General features: G+C 37.8%; 1 protein-coding gene across 3 annotated transcripts in view; it reads right to left on the bottom strand.

Moving 5' to 3' along the window:
* irak1 (interleukin-1 receptor-associated kinase 1) overlaps positions 1-12,911 on the bottom strand; it is a 92,032-nt gene extending 79,121 nt beyond the window's left edge. Inside the window, exon 1 of one of the 3 annotated variants that reach the window (XM_039776095.1) lies at positions 12,832-12,911. Coding sequence is in view for 1 of the 3 variants with exons in the window: in XM_039776094.1 (XP_039632028.1) it covers positions 9,990-10,101 (112 nt within the window). In the remaining 2 variants the exon portion in view is untranslated. Of the gene's footprint in view, positions 1-9,989; positions 10,275-10,696; positions 10,757-12,831 lie in introns of those variants that run through there. The other 2 variants (XM_039776096.1, XM_039776094.1) reach the window with 2 other exon arrangements.
* Positions 12,912-19,535: the final 6,624 nt, after the last annotated feature.

Raw genomic sequence — 19,535 nt, 5'->3', positions numbered from 1 at the left:
CATGACTAACAGGACAAACTAGAATTTCTAATCATCAAGTGATTAAAACAGAAGAACCAAAAATAACTGTACAATGTTTAATATGTTGTAATTATTTAATGGATGATTTTTATCCAAAGCATTTTACAACCATTAAAACTGAAACCCTTGCAATTTTAAGTGACAGGCTCAGGGTGTCACAATGGGAACCCTTTCATTATTAGCTTTGTACTTTACAGTTTACCCTGTAGTCAGTAAGTGGTACGGACAAGTTAGTAACATTTATGGAATGTTAAGAGTAATTTGACAGACATACCTACCACAACACCATTACCTTGGGCTAACTGAAAATATATCTTGCAATGGGGCATTAATTTATAGTTTTAATTGATAAATCAGGGAAAATAAAGAATTATATAAAGGAAGTGTAAAGGCACAGTGGTTGGCAGTGTTGCCTCATCTGCAGAGAAAGGGTTCATATCACAACTCTTTGGATCCTGCACATGGATTTTGTATATTCTTTCCATCCCCACAAGGTAATTTGTTTCCCCCTTATGTATACTGCACTTTCTACCCACCCCATCACCAAAATTCTTGCCCAGTACAGTTATGAGCAAGAGGCTCCAGTAATGAGCAAGGACTATGGCCAAAGTTGGTTCCATGTCCTGCACACAATGCCACTGAGAGTTTACTAGGACGATTTAAAAAATAAATAAATAAATGGGAGTAAACAAACTTAAGTAATAAACAATATTCATAATTCATTTAGTCACCTTCACATAAAATAGGAAAACAATAATGGTATGAACCACAATCATTTCTTTAGAAATATAATGGCAGAAAAAAAAAAAATGTACTGAACCCACTAGAAATAACAAGGCTACTTTACCCAAATAATCTTTTCCAGTTTATGTAAGCATTGCCTTGAATTTCAATACTGAGTTTAACAGATAAAGGCAATTTTGTAAGAAGTGCTCCTAAAAAAATAACACAGGCAGCAGAATCACAACTGTTAAATCAGTTCCTAAAATGTGTTTATATGAGAACAGGTTAACACTGCAAATGTTAAATTATACACTAGTGATTTTTCTGTGCAACAGCATTCAGAGATGTATTACAAAATAAATAACTTTAGAAAATAGCAAGATTGGTAAAAGTTAATTTGAAGATTAAAGAACTAACACTGAATTTTTCTAAAGTCCTTTATAATAACTGTTATTTTTAATATGAAATTTCACTTTTTTTTTTTTTTATATAAAAACACACACCACAAAATACCTAGTCCTTTTATCCCCCAAAATAAAGTTATAAGGGTAAATATTCAACAACCTGCCATATATATTCAGTGGACAATAATTTGAGTGTGAAACCAATAAAAATAGCCTTCACCTATTAAAATTAAGAAGTCAAAGTAAGCATTTAAACATTTCAAAAAAAATTCCAAAATTTGTATTTTTAACAAACAAAACTAACATCTGAATGCTCCACATTTTACCAATAAATGTGTTTTTGGCTCTCTGCTTTAACAACGTTCTGTAAGATACTGCCCACAATGTGCTCCAGGCAGGGCCCCCTTGTTCTAGAGTGGATTAAGCAGGCTGAGTGGATGGATGGAGATTACCTATGAAACATGCCGCGACTATGATTGATGCTTCACTTTATGTAGTTAACTATTCTTTTCTTGCATCCTTCTGCTTGTATTCCTACAGCTTTCAATTATTAATAAAGTAAAACACACCAAGGGGGAGGAAAAAAGAAAAAAAAAAAACCCAAAAACACTCCTATCAAGCATATATAATTTTAAAACGTAATCATCCTTAAAATTTAAAAAATGGGCTAAGATTTCAGGCTAAATAAAGCACTTCCTTAAATTAAAAAGCATAAGTTTGAACATGGCATCATTCACTTCCTAAATTAAACATTGCACTATTTTCATCAACAAGCAAGTTAAAATCCAGCATTTCTTAATGAAATTTTAAGATAAAACATTGCATTAAAAATTAATCAACATATTAGGACTAGCAAAAAATTTTACTTTCCATATTAATGACATTGGGCTTCATAAACCTAACTTCATTAATGTCCACACACACAAAATTGGAAGCAGCAAGGTTTTGTCTAATCTAAGTCTGAAACACAGCTCAAATAAGATACAAAAAAAAAATCCAAGTTCTTTTAATGAGCTGAACTGTGCATTGCTCCCAAAAATTCACTTTCTATGAGGTCTTTTGGGGCTTATAGAATACACAAGATTTCACGGATTAGAGACCATTTAGTTCATTAAACATATTGGTTATAAAATAGCAGAGATGTTCCAGTATCCTGTCCACATTTTTCAAGTATGTCAAGGTTTCTGCTTAAACAAAATGACTTGGTAATTTGTCTCCTTACATTACCTCAACCCTTGCGTGAGGAGGAGCTCCCTCCTTCCTCATAATTTCCACCTATTTTGCCAAGTATGTGGTTCAATTCAGTTGAAGTAATCGATTTTACTAAAGAAAATGACATGTTCTCAATTAGATTCAAGTTGTTACCATGTCCTTCAGCAGGGTAAGTCAAAAATAAATGAGGATGATGGGTTAGGTCCCTACACAGGCTTGTTTGCCCCACTCTAAAAAGGGTTATAATACCTTAGCTTGTTGAAGCAGAACATGCTTTTTAAATTTTAGGACACAATTCATTGCTTTTTTAAGAGATGATCCGCTGCCTATCATTTAGGCAAAGGCATGTCAAGGGAAGCATAAATACTCACTCTTATTCCACCAGGCATCACAAACACGAAGGACACTTTGCCATTTCCAATGTGACCTCAGTTAATAGATTCTACCCTGGTAAGAAGATGTCTGTAACCAACTGTCTGCTTGACCCTCATTGACAGAGAGTGGAATGTGACTCTGTTCTTCAGATTCATTTGTACTGATGACTCTTACAATTAGGCCTTGTTCACACGGGCGTTAAGTTTTTGGATAAACGAACTTGCTCTGAACGTCCTAGACCACTGATCATCAACTGGCGGCCCGCGGGACGAATCCGGCCCGCTGAGCCATTCAATCTGGCCCGCGACCGGATTCCAAAATTGTGAGGATCAAAAAGAAAATGGTTGTCCACACTATTAAAGCAACAAAAAATAACAACAACTGAGTCTCTTGTCAGACTAACCACCATTTATGACTATATTTAGGCTACACTCCAAAATGAGGACAGACTCAGACAGACTGCGGCGTTAAGCATTTATTTATTGTTTCAAACAGGTTTAAAAAAAAAAAAAAAAAACAACGAACGCGTAACTTTTCCTCGTGCCCTTACATAACACCCAAGCAGCCTGCAGGGATGCACACGTCGCTCTCTCTTGATCAGTTAAAGTTTGAGTAATAATGCCACTTGCACGGGAGTAGGCAGATTTCAATGTGGCGATTTTTCTCTGACGAGCCTCTGACTGTTCAGGATATGAAACCTTGAAATTAGAATGTTTTGTGTTGTGGTGACGGCGAGATTGTATTCTTTGCAACAGCAACAGTTTCGCTGCAAATTAGGCATACTGGTGACGATTTCGAAGGTTGGCATGATAAATGCGTACTTTTCAGTCCAGTCATCATTGAAGGACCTGTTTTCTACATCAACTTTGCGTTTCATGGTCTTTGAGAGTGCCATTTTACCTCTTTTAGGAGACCCTTTCCTGTCACTTCCTCCGTGTTTGTTTTTCAAGTGCTCTATTATAAAGTTGACTTGGCCTAATGGAAATGATGCAAAATATCTATCACTCCTAGTGGTTGACTGTGGTATAGGTGATGGGAGCCTTGAGTTTTGTAATGCAATGGAAAAAGTATAAACATTAAACATAATGTTAAACCAAATTTAGATATTTATTAGATTTTCTTCTTGGGGGTCCGGCCCCCAAGGAGACTGTCTGGTAAAACTCTGGCCCTCTGACAAATATAGTTGATGACCCCTGTCCTAGACGTTTATGTTGCATTTTGTGGTGGCGATCGATAGACAGAGACAAACGAATGCCGGTGTAGAAGTAAAACGCCAGCCTGCAGCCCAAATTGTAGTTTGTGTGTTAACCTGTGGAGGCAGTGTCGGGAACTGGATATGAAAGCCCTTGTCGTTTTATTTGAGGTGCCTCCTTTCAATATGGACCATTTTGCTATGTTAGATATTAATCTTCTTGTTTTAAAATACTGTAATACGCGCGTAGGGAGAGAAAAATCGCCGCCGCTACTGGGTTCATCCTCTGACTGCACAACGTCGGGTTAAAGGAAGTTTTTTTGTGCTTTATGAAGAAATGCGAAAATTTCCGCGCAAGTTTAATTACTGTCGGATGTCGGTTTCCACTTTTGATTGTCTGCTGCAGCTGGTGCAATGCCACATTGCACGCCGATCAACCAACATGCGACTTGGTGTTAGCCTCGAAGAGAGACTACTTGTCACTTTGAGGTAAGGAAACAGTAGTCGAGTGTGCGCTTACACCGGTGTTATGCACTGAAATGCCCCCCCTCTCCTCCGAAGCGTAAAATAAACGCGCAGAAAACAAACTAGAAGCGGTTTCCTTGCGTTCGTTGGGTTTTGAACGCCAAGAAAAGCTGCATGCAACGTTTTTTTGATGCCGTATAAGCGCCAGCAGCGGACAAATGCACGTCACCAAAGCCCGTGTGAACACTCTCATTGACTCCTACGTGTAGAAAACACTCGGCGCTTGATCCGCGCTCACCAGACGCTACTAACGCAAAAACGCTCGATTTTAACGCCCGTGTGAACAAGGCCTTAAGCAGTTACCACTGCATGGTCCCACTGTACCACCTATTCCTAAATACACTCTACTTGTTCCTTAAGACCTGACTAATTACTGCAATATCTTCCACAAATCTAATGTTGGATTTGTTATGGTTGCTAGCTTAATAGTAAGAGGTGATTGGGTAATGGACGAAGAAAACAGTACAGACACAAGACTGGCACAAGACTGACTATTTTAACCAACCATGGGATGCCAGCTAGGAGATTCAATATCCAATTGCAAAAGGACAAAGTACCAGACATGGTTTCAGAATTGGCACAAAAGTAACTGTATTGAGGATAAAGACAGGTTAAAAACGCTATTTATTCATTTAAGGCTTTTCAATAATCAAATACTTACAGGGATCTGAATGGCCAGAGAAATTGGTTTATATATACCTACAGTAGATTTATTGTGCATTTAACATAAAGTATGTAAGTATTTTAGTTTCAACTGGGCATTCATTACATTACATGATTAGTAAAACAAGATCCCTTTAAAATGTAAGCATGCAGAGAAAAAATTCAAAACAAGGTAAAGATTCTGTTCTAGACATTCATTTTAGGCCCAAATGAAAAATGAGCTGAAGTTTCTATTGTACCAGAGATCTCCTGATGAGAAGATATGTTGCTTTCCAGTGCTTTGATGGCAGTTTGTTTAAACAAATTTTAAATCAACATTAAAAACCAATCTAAATGTTATTTTTCATGAATATTCAAGTATTTTGTCCACATTTCTTTTAAGGTAGGTGTGTGTATGTCTACTTTTTGGGATAGCAATAACCAACATAAAACACCATATTTTTCACAGAACATGTTCTTCCCTGCAAAATACTTAAATAGAATACTATTCTGTCATAAATTAAAACAAATAATACATTGTTCTAGCTCAAAATGCAATTATTTCACTTAAAAAGTGTATTCATAAATAAAAGTATAAGATGAAATCTCCAATGTGTTACATTACTCATAGATTATTTAAATGTACTCCATTCTGGTGTTTCAAGATAGTTGTTAGGTCAGCTTTAACTCAGTAGTATTCATGTAGGTAAATATGGATCTTTAACTCTTTCAGGGCTGATGTCGACTTTTGTCAAAAGGGGGAGTTGATGATGGTAATCAACTGTAAACTGTGACTAAACCAATTGTTATGTTTTAGTTGGACTCTCGTTGCTAGAAAGAAAGTTAGCTGGTCTGACTGAGATTTCCTGCGCTTGTGTGAGTAGTAAGGAGCAAACAACGGCAAAAATGGGACGGACATCTGGCGAGAGATCAAAGCAAATGCGTAAAGCAAAATACTCTGTGGATGATGTATTGCCTCTTCTCTCCAAATTGGACTATGACTTGCCGGAATTCTGATTTTGATACAAGTGATCGGAAATGAATGTGAGGTTCCAGCTTCAGCGGATTGGTCCCCAGCTAATTGTGGTGTTGACAATGTTCGCCAGGTAGGACTGCCACTTAACTATGATAAGAGATAGAAACCAGATTGCAATGCACTGTGACCGTGATCACTGCTGCTGCTGCCCCAGCCACACGATGACAGCCTGGCAGCAAGGCTGCCGCACATTCTTGGCAAACTGGCAGCCACGGCATGTAGCAACAGACGTTTTACGGTGATTTCTGTGTGAAATCATTGCTTTTCAGAAACCTCTGTCTTTTGGAAAAAAAATATTCAGCCCTCAAAGAGTTAACTGTTGGCTAGGAGCAGAAAATGAAGACCACAGGCATTGTTACACCAAAAAGTGTAATAACGCGGCATGATGCTCTTTTAAAGATGGAAAGGTGGCAATTTATTTTGCTATTTTTTTCTGGAAGGAGTGGATTCAGGTTTAACATACTTTTTTAGCACAATAAGATTAGAATGGTTAACATCCCCATCCAACAGTAGCCTCCAGGTAAAATTTTCATGTAATAGCTTACAGCTTTATATAGACTGTTCTCACATTAAAAGGAAATTTACTTTGGCAGTTGACAAGGCTTACAATTAAAATGGTAAGGTATTCCAGGTTTGTTATACAGCATATAGGAGTTTAAAATTGGTGTACCCAAAATGACTGATCAAGCAAAAACGTCCTTGTGTATCTTTACTGGTTGAGCCAGATGTAAAATGTGGGCAATAGACTGTAAAGATTCTGGTAAAACACTAAGAGGGATACATGATTTGGCCATGTTTTTGTGATATTGATCACAGACCAGTTTCCCTTTTCTAACTTTCTCTTGTGACTTTATTCTCTATTGCTGTAACTGGCATTATTGTCCACTGGCTGCACATTCACCAGCTGGACACCAAGAAGGTGTGGGCTGCTCAAATGTCATCTAAGGCTACAGGTATTGCATTTCCCACTTTGACATTGACATTCTAAATAAATTGGACATCCTTTTGGGAATACCAAAAAAAAACCCAATGAGATAAAAATGTGTTCAATCTTGTTGCATTGTTAATAAACAGTGTTTATAGTCACACAATTACATTTTGCTAAACAAGTAGCCCCTTTCTTTATACAGTACAAAATGTATGTACACTAGCAAAGGCACAGTGTGGTTTGACATATAGCAGGATAGTTAGTGTTCTGAAGAGTTGTAAAATTAGCAACAGCATGGGGAACTATATTTTTTTTTAATTTCAGTCTCTGTTTCCATTAAGCTACAAGAGTGACCTGCTCTAAAGACAGCTCATTGTTACTCATGACAAACAAAACAGATATAGAAGAACGAGTATGATTAGAAGTTGTTGACTTTCTCCCACAGAAACAGACTTCAAACACAAAACTGTCAAAAAACAATCCATATCCGTAGCACTGAAACTAAAGGCAGTTGAATGAATAAAGTCACACAGAAGAAAAAAAAAAAAGAAGATTATAGGAAAACTCAATTACATTATACACTAGTGGAACAGAAAATCTTTAGCTTCCTTGAAATACAACAAAAGGGAAATATGTTTTTACTCCGACGCAAATCGAAACGCATGACCCAGGATTAAGATGCCAGCCTCGGGTTTCACTTTAAAACCACAAACAGCTCTGAAAAACAGCTTTAATTGAATGGCTTACTGAGCCAACTGTATATTCCTTTTAGCCAACTTTTCAATGCCCACACACAGCTACAATAGCAACAGCTTATTCCCTTTGCTGTTGTGTGACAAATATTCCTGTAACCTCTGTATGTGCTTTATTAAGTAAGGTGAAAACTTCTAATCATCTTGTAATGGAACCTATCAAATGACAGTAGTAAAGCAACAAATACTACACTCTTCATATACTGCAAGCACAAAGGATGAACAGAATGTACTGAGCCTAAACCAGAAAAAGGGAGTTTTATGGAGTGGATTTCAAAAGTGGACAAAGATTAGCTACAGCATTCTAAAATATGCATGCTACAAGTTTTTAGTGCTCCTGGTTTATAATACTATCATTTAATGTCTAATACTAGACAGCACAGTCATTAGAAATTTGTTTTTGTCTAGTCAGTATGTACCAATTCCCAATTGGCCGCAGAATTCCAAAATGGCTGGAATTCTCATGAAGATGAATCAAAGTCTGGTCAGCCTTCATCCGAGACAGCAGAAGAAAACTTTGTCATACTGAAGAACAGATCTACCTCCATGGGTTACGTAACAGATACTACAATAACTAGTGTGGAATGAGGAAAAGATATATGCATGTTGGGCAGCCAAAATGTTAACTACTGAAATGAAGTACCACAGCATCCAGTATTTGAAGGAGAATCTCAGACCAATTATTTAATTTTGAGAACAAATGAAGAAGCACTTCATAACTGTTTATATAACTTGGATACAGGACTAGAACTCGGAATCCAAATCAATGCAAGTATAAGGAAACTCTGAAAACAGAAATGCAAGGTCCAACCCAGTGCTAGCAGAATTAAGTGCACAACTTTTATAATACTGAGAGTATGAACCCTGCTGATTATATGCTGCAAAGTCCACATCTCTCCATGCACGTCTTATACAAGGCAAAATCGCAAGGCAACTGATCAAGTTTATGCGGATTTCTTTTGGCTTTTGCAACAGTCAAGGCAGGAAAAAGAAGCAAGGTAAGCCGTTAATCACTTCTACCTATTTCATACCAATCTGCTCTACTCACAAAGCATGGGTAAAAGTTGGCTCCATAAAACTGAGGATTTACAGAGATGCAACACCAACCCTTTTCTGCAAGTACAGAAGGGCTACCTTTGTAAGGCACGATTTGCCTGGAATATGCATAGACCAGCTTTGTAATAAAGGTGTAACTTTACAAGATAATGGAAAAGGTTTCTAACGCCCTAGCATCAAACAAGTATAAACAATGAACCAAACGTTGTCAGCAGTGGCCCAACTTTAAGAATGGGTTTCAAAAACGAGTCTAAACATTTTTTGCAGTTGAATCCGTACAGGAAGGTAAAGCTAAAGTCAAACAGCACTTTCAGAACTTCAAAAAGCTTTTGAGCTGTCATTTGCTCAATGTTAGGTCATGCCCTTTCTGTAAAACCTGCTGACAAATCAAACCACCCACTTAGGACAATTAAAAAAAAAATAATTGAACTGAAGACTTACTTGATTCATTAAAACAAAGCAACACAATAAAACTAAACAAATATCATGCTGTACGCTTTGGAATGCTGACAAACAGAACTGCAAAAAACACTTAATCCAGTCCAGAAGCCAATTCAGAATGCTGGACGAGATTTCTCAAGGGATAGCATGTAAAATTCTGTCAAAACTCTGCTTACTGTCAAATGACCTCCGATTTGACGACGGTGGATGAAAATATTGAGCTGTCAGTTTTATGTCGAATAACACATTATGTTCCTACTAAATTATTCAGCTATAGTCTCATCATACGCGTGCGTCATTGGTTCTGATGAATACGAGATTGTGAAAGCAGCGTTCCAAATACTTATCCGATTACAAGAATACATTTGAGCAAGGCAATTTAAACATAGCATGTTACATTGCTTTTAAATCTTTACTGCGTGTCTGTACAGCTTCGCTTAAGCAAAAATATTTACCAGCGCAACATCACAAGAAGTGTCGACATCCAATTCGCAAAACTGGAATTATACAGGTGAGGCCAGGGCACACTGAAAAGGCACTTTCCGACGGAAACGTCCCTACTCTGAATCACATCTGTACAGCGCAGGACAGCTGGGAATCTTGAAATATACCATCAGTGCCGACTAACGATCCGTATACTATACAAGAACCAACAGAATAATCACGGTTCTCAATAACTTACCAAATTTTTGCCAGTCCGACATGCAGAGGGCATCCATTACAGTACAGAATTCGCAAAAGATCTTAGAAGGCAGATTATAAATGAACTCGTTTTCAATTTGTTGCATCGACATGGTGAGACCGGCTAAATAACTTTCTTCACAAAACCAGGTTTGGTTTCAATCCTTTTCGCTGTCTCCTAAAGCCAAAGGTAAAAGCATTCTCTTCCAACATGTAACGGTTCCATTAGGACCCTGTCTGTGTAACTTCCCCGTTCTGGCAACACTGGAATAAATAGTCGTTGAAGTGGCGTAGTGCAACTTAACCTACCGGATATCTGTCATGCGTGGAGGGAAATGACGTCATGAATGGAGGACAAGGAAAGTGGCCATCTTGTGTGTGGATGTACAAAACCTAATACAACTACTCTCACGTTATCTGACTATAATTGTTTTGCAAACAAGCAGGAAGCGTCATCTGTACATTTGTAAGGCTCATGCGCCTCTTCCAGAGTTCATGTGCCAGTGAATCTCCTTAAGGCATGTCTCGTACCATTTTGGATCTTCTCTGTAGTGTACATTCAAATTAAGGGAAAATTTATTGTTGTTTCCCTGTTCCTAAAACCTCTACTCCCAATCTTGATTTCGTCGTGGTTTATGGTTTAGCTTTTAACATGCGCCAGAGTTATGTGTAATAAATCCACAATTTAAAAAGAAAAATTAAAACTACCTCAACAGGAATTTGACGCAAGTAAAGTCTGTCCTCCCCTAATTGTATCCAGTAATCATGTCACACCACTCAAACTAACCTGTATAACTTATAACCACGCCTCCCAAGTTCATTAGAGTTTCGCAGATCAGCGGGTCACTATTACTTCTCATCAGTCTCAGTGTTTTGTTGCCCGGTTTTATTTTCGTATTCTATACTCAGAAACGTGCTCTAGTATAAAAAGTATAATATAATGATTACATCTTGCCTGAAGAAGGGACCCGAGTTGCCTCGAAAGCTTGCATATTGTAATCTTTTTAGTTTGCCAATAAAAGATGTCATTTTGCTTGGCTTTTCTCAAGTATAATAAGAGAAATTCAGAAATATCTTTTCTTCGTCATAGTTTTAAAGTTTGACTTTCATTTACCATTTTTATTTCAGTTCAGCTTATTTCTGTGGAGTCTGTTCCTTAAATTATATCCAAATACTGACAATTAATGATTAGCAGACTTAGGTGCAAGGAACACTAAAAGTTAAAGCAAAGACACAACTTCAATGTTACATTCATTTGTGTCTTAATTGGTAAATAAAGGCTTAGTGGCTAAACTAAGCACCTTAACAGCGGATGTTAATTTACTTACTTGACTGATGTCTTTATTCAAGGTGATTTACAACTTTGGTGACATTTCTTTTGTTTTTTCAATTGGAGCACAGGTGAACTGACTTGCTCATGGTCACACAGTGTTAGCAGCTGGGGTTCAGCACACAACCCTTAAGGTTTGAAGTCCAAGACTTTAACCAGTGCCCCACAGTGCCTACCTACTGTAGACTTATGTCTTTAATCCAGAATGGGTTTGCTACATTTTTAGGGGAATGGCTCAGGCATTTATTTGTGATGTTAATTACTGTTCTTTCTTGCTTTTTAATGTTCTGGTCATTTAAGCCTTTTCATATTAATTAGATCACCACTGAATTTTATACTGAAGTAGCCGTTTCTCTTTAGGATTCCATATCATTTGTACTAGTGTCTATATTCCTCTTCACTAATTATCAATATTTGTATACAATTAAGGAAAAAAACTCCAGAGGAAATGTTAAATTAAAAAACATACAGTAAAATAAAGTTAATATCTAAAGATTTGGTAAAATGAATTTCTGAATTGTGATTACATGTACATACATACACTAGCACATATTTTAGAACAGTTACTACATAGACAAAAGCTAATTAGAAAATTAGATCAATTAGAAAAAAAGACTGAACCACTTATTTGTGAAACTGCTTGGAATGAAAATTTGCAGCCACAGCGGTACATTCTTAAAAATAAAGGTGCCAAAATGGGCCTTCAGGCCAATGCCAAAGGGTAGAGGTAAGCAACATCAGTCTTGGAAGGCCGCAGTAGCTGCAGGTTTTCATTTCAACCCAATTGTTTATTTAGAAACATATGATTGCCACACAATTAAATAAGTTCTGAGACTGGCATGTTAGTCTATAATGTACTGTTCTGATATCGTAGATTTTTTTCCTTTCCAAGGAAAATATCCAAATGATTTGAAGCTAAAATGGATAATTTTCAGTCTGTTTAATTAAACCAAACAGTGCATGTTTAATCCACAGAGGTGTAAATGGAAACAAGTAAGACGGAGCATTTTTATGTGCAAATGACTATTTAGTGAGAGTGAGCGAAATACATGAATTAAGACTGGACATAAAATACAACCCACAATATTTAAAACAACACAGTTAAAGGAAATCTGAAAAGCGGCTTATGTTATTGCACTTTAACCTGAAGACCAAAGTAAGTCCCTTATCTTAACATCCTATTGATGAGACCAAGAAGCCACTGCAAAAGAGCTGCTTAGTCTGTTCATCCCCCTGAGAAGACGGGGTTACAGACACCCGCAACTGGCCCTTCAGGCACGATTAATATCATAAACTGTCCTTGTCGCATATATACGATACACTTACACTGGTTTTGCCCAAACGTTCTCTTTCTTTAATTTTTTCAACCTCCTCTTTCCCACAAACCACCAATTCACCACCCCATTCCCATCCTGCTCCTTGGCTTTTATGAAATCAACTATGTACAAAAGTCTTAAAGAAACGCAGGGTTCAGTTCTGGACATAACGCCAGGCTCTGTCCGCGCTGTTTTACCTCTGCTCCAAACTTCCTGCACTTTCGTCCTCTCTCAGTTTCAACTTCTCCCATTCCACGCCGTTATCAATTAAGCCAAACCACACAAGTCCCGTGGGCAGACACCCCTTTCATGCGCGGACAATTAACTCAAACGCCTGGTAATTGCGAGGTGACAGACACAATTCATTACACAACGTCCGAGACTGTAAGAAACTCTGAGGATATAAAGTACGATATACTCTATTAATTGTTCCCGTAGTCTGTGATCACCGCTGTTTGTCGCACCTTATCGCAGGAGCGAAGATGGAAAAAATGAGAAGGGATAAAGTGGAAAGAGTTCAGAACGTGCATGCCTTCCTTCATAAGTGTGGATTTTTAAAATCGCTTTACATAAGTTAGATGAACGTTTTCAGTATATGTCACGATGAGTTCAGCTACTTTGGCATTTCTTTATTGCATGTTTAAAACGTATTGCTTCAGATGCTATTTTAATGCTGGGCGGATTTTCACTTGATAAGATCAGACGGAATGGAAAAGAGTTATGGATATTGGAAATGAGTAATTGAGCAACGGTGAAAGTGTGAGCACATTAAACACTAAAATGTGTTATCCTGTCATTGAAATAATGACGAAATTTGTCCATGTTTCAGCCAAGTGCGATAAATTACTTAATTTTGATGAAATGTTTATTAACGCCGAAACAGAAATGATTCGGTCTAATGAATGAATCATTTTGACCTTTAGTATGCTGTAGACTTAAACAGGGCACATTGGAATACATACACTTCAATCAGCATTTTGGATTTCTGGACAGAACAAACTGGATTTGCTATGCTCCAATGTCAATGCCTTTAAATATACAATCAACGATACAACTGAGAAGATCAGGCCATGTCTTACTCCCACCTACAAGACTGGGATTGACAGCAGCGGCTCTCTTATTCAAGCCAGAAGTTCTGAGTTGTGGTTAGGGGGGCTGTTGTTGGGCGTGTTTTTTTTGTTTTTTGTTAATTAAACTTTCCATAAAGTTTTTAAATTTCCCATTGAGGACAAATAAATCTTATCTATAACTGTAAAGAAATTCTTTTAGAAAGTATATCAAGATAACATTTTCAAATCTGCTTAATCGTATTCAGTGTGCTGGGAACCTACATTGCTGCATTAATTGGGCACAAGGCAGGATCCAATCACGTACAGGGTGTTTGTCCATCACAGGACCCCTTTTGCATACAGTTACATGCATGTTATTCTATTACTAGCATATATTATTCATATTACATATTCTATTAATGTTCTACATTGTTCTAGCATAAATTATAAACTGTCATGCAACATAAACACATTTCCTATCTAGCATTATCAGACATGTTTAATAAAGATCAGGGTCAACAACTCAGCCTGGTAACACTACTTACAAAGGAGGTAGTACTGTTTGATGAGGTGCTAGTAAAAATATTCAAGACATAAAGTTCTTAAACTCGTTATATTTCATTTACGTTCATGTGTTTAAAAAAACATCTTTTTAGTGTAACATACTTCGTATGATTTTAAAGAAAAAAAAAGGTTTTTTTTTAAATTTAGAAATATGAAGAGAGACACATTTCGTAACTAACCGAGGAGACAGGTGCTTTTACCCCATTTTCATTTCCTACTCCAAAAGTGGTCAGAGGGCATATGTAGAACAGTGGGTGCCATGCCCCTTTTTGTCACTCTCTAAATCTGTTTTTAATTTAACTTTTTTGGTCGACCCCTCCATCCACTTAAACACACATAATTTGGCAAGAAAAATGGTATTGTTTTGCATTCTCCAAAAACTGTACCTAAGCATGTCCACCTGGGTAATTACACTATTGGCCTTATTGTTCTCTTTGAATTTTCATGCATTTACAATGTTGCTGTGGTATACTGGATAGAAAAACTCCAGCTCTGTTTGTCTGTCTGTCTGTCTGTTACACTGCTGATCTGGTTGTCCTCCACAGAGGGTAAAGGAGTCAAACAAGTTGCCATTGTGTGACTGGTCATAAACTAATTAGTATATTATTTGTATAATTAAGAGTATTTTTATACTAGTTGAAGTGTGCAGTGATTAAATTCCTAACAGATCAAAGTTTTAAAATCTAAGGTCCTCATATACAGCACCATGACTGTTGTTTTTCTTCCAATGATTTCTTATCAAGATGAATTAACCATATTTAAATGTGCTTTCAAGGACATCCCAGGTAAGGTCACTGTCACCATAAGAATCGTGTATATTTTTTTATATAGTCTTTACTTGACCATTAAAAATCATCAAGACATACTGTCTGTTCACCTGTGGACTGTTCCCTGAATTTTTTTCCCCATTCCAGGGTACTGAAATTCTTGCTCTGTTTCTTGACAGCAATTAACATTTAATAATTTCCTTTTCAGTTTTTTGGTTTTGATTTCTAGCACCACTTTCTGTCTACAGTTTTTCAGTTTGTTTGTCTGAATATGCATCTTTCTGCTTTAAATACCTTGCTCGCCATTTTTGGTACAATGTTAACTTAATTTAGGTTGTTGCCATTTTTAACCAGAAAAAGGGAGGACAGGTGGAATGGAGCTTGTTTGCAGGTATAAGTTGATTGTCCTCTTGTATTAACTGGAAACCATGCTTGTGATTACTAGGCTATTATGTCTGTTTATAACTAGGGTGAGATTTGTGTTCAGCTCTGCTTATAATATGGTGTGTGTTACTGAACAGGAATAAAAAAGATGCAACATATAAAGATATAAAAACAACAAGAAATCAAAAAGGAACAAAACTTGAAATAACCCAAGGGAGGAATAGGCACAGGGAGCAACAACAAAGAAATAAACTAACTAAAATTAAACTGTCTGCCCCCTGCTGTGTCCTGTGTACTTGCCCACCACAAAGTGCAATTTCAAGCAGTTGCTTTCTTGTCCCCTTCTCTATTCTGATCCTTACTTCTCTTCCTTCTACCAGATGACTCTTTGCCACAAAACATTCCTCTCAACTCCACACTCATTACTTTAAACATCAAATCAGAGTCGTTTTCAGCCAATGTCAGGAAGCACCTTCAGGCTCAGGTAGTGCACTATAGTTGCTCCAGGGCTACCAGGCTAGCACATCCTCTAGTCATTCCAACTGTCTCTGTACTACTCCTTTTAAGGAACTGGGTCTCAGTCTCCAGTACTTACCACAATGGAAATCTCATTCCTGCATATTCTCTGCCCTTGTCCTGTTCTTTTAGATACATACAGCACGCTTATGGGCACCTGTATCTTCATGGTTCCTGTGTTGCTACACTTCAGTGTGGTCTGTTCCTTTTGGCTTGGAGTCTTGCCGTAAAGCTTTCTACAACCCTCTGTCGTCCTCACAGTTAATCAGTATTAATGTTACCCACTACAGGCATGTATGTGAGTGTTTGCTAAGAAGGACTGAGGTCTTGACCAGGATTAGCTGCAGCCTTGCTTCTCAAGCTCCTCCATAATTTATGACCATATAATGGAATAAGCAGAAAATCCTCAACTGCAGCTTGTTACTTCTCTTAGCCTGAAATAAGAAATAGCAGACAGCACAGACCTAAAGCAGTTTCATCCCCAGTAATTCATTGAAATTTGCTCATTCATATGAAACAAAAGATAAGCAAAAATAGCCACAGGGTAAACAAGGATGAAGTGGAAAACTAAAAGAAGACAGTAGATGGATATCTGTTAAATGATAGCCTTGATACGCATGTGCTTAGGGAAGTAAAACGCAAAGTGCTATGCATTACTGATTTTGCAGGCTGAAAGTAAAACTAAGCCTTCTGCCTAAAGGAATTCATTTAAGAAATTCCTCAAATAGGTTAAGCAAAGCAGACGGCCACTGGAGAGCTTAAAGACCAGGGATGAAAAGAGGACAAAAATGCATGTTGCAGAAATAAATTATTCATAGTGCAAAAATGAAATTGGTTTATACGGTTAATATTATGGAAGATTAGTCATCAGTCAGTCATTGTCCATCCATCCATCCATTTTCTAACCCGCTGAATCCGAATACAGGGTCACGGGGGTCTGCCGGAGCCAATCCCAGCCAACACAGGACGCAAGGCAGGAAACAAACCCCGGGCATGGCACCAGCCACCACAGGGCACACACACACACACACAGAGAGACAAGGGACAATTTAGGATCGCCAATGCACCTAACCTGCATGTCTTTGGACTGTGGGAGGACCTGAGAAGCGAACCCAGGTCTTCTTACTATGAGGCAGCAGCGCAACTACTGCTCCACCATATTATGGAAGATTATTCCTTCCAAAATTAATGTCAATCCAATGTACAGTATAAGCACATGGTGCATTTATTTTACCTCATTTGTATTGTGTCATAATGAAAAAGTTAAAGCAACATTTTACTTGTGCATTGAATGTAATCAATCAAGTGTCAAAAGGAGGGGTAGGAAGCGTGCAAATGCATGTTTATATCTGAGTGCCTTCCATTTTTGTTCCAAAGAGCATTTTCCAATATTTTAATAAAACTACATATGTCTGGAATGTTCTGATCATATGTCTGGACAACTAGATATGTGGATTATGCAACAGAGTAATGTGAATTTTATTTCATGGATGTCTTTGATTGAGTTACCTGTTCTCCAGCGTTAGTCACCATTGGCCTTTATTATATCAGATATTTTGTCTCCTTTCTCCATAAAAACATAAGATGACAAATTTTTCCCTCCCGTGATTATAAACCTCATGGAGTAAGTAACATATTAAAAAGAAATAGTGTACCATTCTTGGATGGAGTATTCCATTTGCAGTAATACAGTAGCAACAGCTTAGCTGTCATGTGATGAGGAAGCTCGTCCTAACATGTCCCCTTTTGACCTTTTTAAAAAATCTGATTAATAAGAAAAACATTCTTCATTTTGTTTAGCAACCTGGTTGCCCTTTCTCCTTTCCTGTTTTGTATTAATCACACAATTCATATATGAGAGAAACATTACAGACATCAACAGTTGTTGTGAAACTGTGAATTCTACAAATCCTTTGACATTTCTTTTGGCCTCTCTATCTTATCAGGGTTTTTTTGATTTTCTTAAGTGCACTTTTTGTACACATTAATGGCAAAAGTTAATAGAAAAAAATATGTTAAATTCTGTCATTTTAAAAATAAAAGCACTGCAATCTGCCATCCCCCGGGTTTCCCTCTGACTTAGAAGTGGGTGGAAATGAAAAGCAGCAGTTGAAACCACATTGTGCCAGAACTGAATATCTCAAAAATAAACTAGTTGAAAATCCAATGTGTCATCTCCTTGATCTTTATTTTACATTTTACCTTTCAGATTGTGTGCCTTCAGCATAAATAAAGCATCCATCTTAAACAGGGCAGAGCAGAATTGTGTAACACAACAGCTCACAGGATTCAGTCATTTGCACTTAACCCATTGCTAATTCAGTCAGAATTTGTTTAGCTAATCAGTGCCAACATTTAATGTGAGTGAAGATGCAAATCTAATCAACTGGTCACTATACATTAGTTATAAGTTTAATTCAATAAACAGACCTAGCCAAGATGTTCAAACTTGTGCCTGTCCTTGTAGATCTCTCCCTGGATGAAATGAGGAGTTCTGCCAAGACTGAGCTGGGTGTGGATTTAGAGGTGTGGGAAGTGTACAAGGACAATATGAACCTGGTCATACAGTAGTTCACTCTGTGAGAGAAACTGAGTAATCCATCTTTGGCTGTTAATGTAATACTGGCAAATGTTGTGTTTTAGGGGCTGGTGAGCAGCTGATGCTCTGCTCCCCAGCTTTGGAACTCACTACCACCTGAGCGTAGAAATATTGAATCATTTTCACTTTTGAAATCAAAACTCGTTTGTTTAAGACTGCTTTTTCTCTTTGATTACAATTGCTCTGTCTGATTTTAACTTTTGTATTTTACTTTTGTTTATAATCTGTGTTTTGTCTATTGTTCGGTGTCCTTGAGTGTTTAGAAAGGCGCCTACAAATAAATAAAATGTACTAGCCAACCCGCGGTGTACCATACGCCTCATAATCAGGCCGATTTTTTAATGATTTTTAAGCACAGGGAGAAAATTAACATTTGAAAAATCGGTAATGTAATAAATCAGCAAGAAAAGCAAAATTGTAACAATGCACGGAACGAACCAACACACAATCGTCCATGACTGAAAACTGGCGGACTGCCATTGTGCCTTCTCCTGCCAGACGGAGGGATGCGAGTGCACTGCGCTCAGGCGCGTGTGGAACGGCAGGAGAGGAGAAGGACGTCCACTCGGCTCCCTCCGTCATGCTAGTCTGCTGATTTCTCGTTCAGTATGCACTGCCCGCTCATGTGCCCACCTCCAACTCGTCACTCGAGTCGTTGTCTTTGCACAGTCCAGATGTACCTGTGACTAACGTAGACTTTTCATTGCTCTGTGCGGTTTTGGCTGCTTTTCTATATATAATCCACCAAGACACCCGACCACGATATTAGCGAGGTAGGAGGGGGGTGTGTACAAAGGGTAGGGACGTAATGAGTGGGAGCGTATGAGTTGCACTTAGTGGGAATTCGACAGTTTGCAGCCCGAATGGGGTTCAACGGCGTACCACCTCTCGCGGGTAGACACACGCTCAATCTCATGCATAATTATTTATTGAATGCTTAACACTTCTGGAAAGACACGGTTGTCTAAAACAGGTTGGTGTGAGAATACAACAGTAAGTGAATGAAAAGATGGAACTCTGGA

The sequence above is a fragment of the Polypterus senegalus genome, chromosome 13 (assembly GCF_016835505.1).
Source record: "Polypterus senegalus isolate Bchr_013 chromosome 13, ASM1683550v1, whole genome shotgun sequence".
Taxonomy (NCBI): domain Eukaryota; kingdom Metazoa; phylum Chordata; class Cladistia; order Polypteriformes; family Polypteridae; genus Polypterus; species Polypterus senegalus.
The sequence above is the reverse complement of the archived record's forward strand: the minus strand, read 5'-3'. Positions and strand labels throughout refer to the sequence as shown.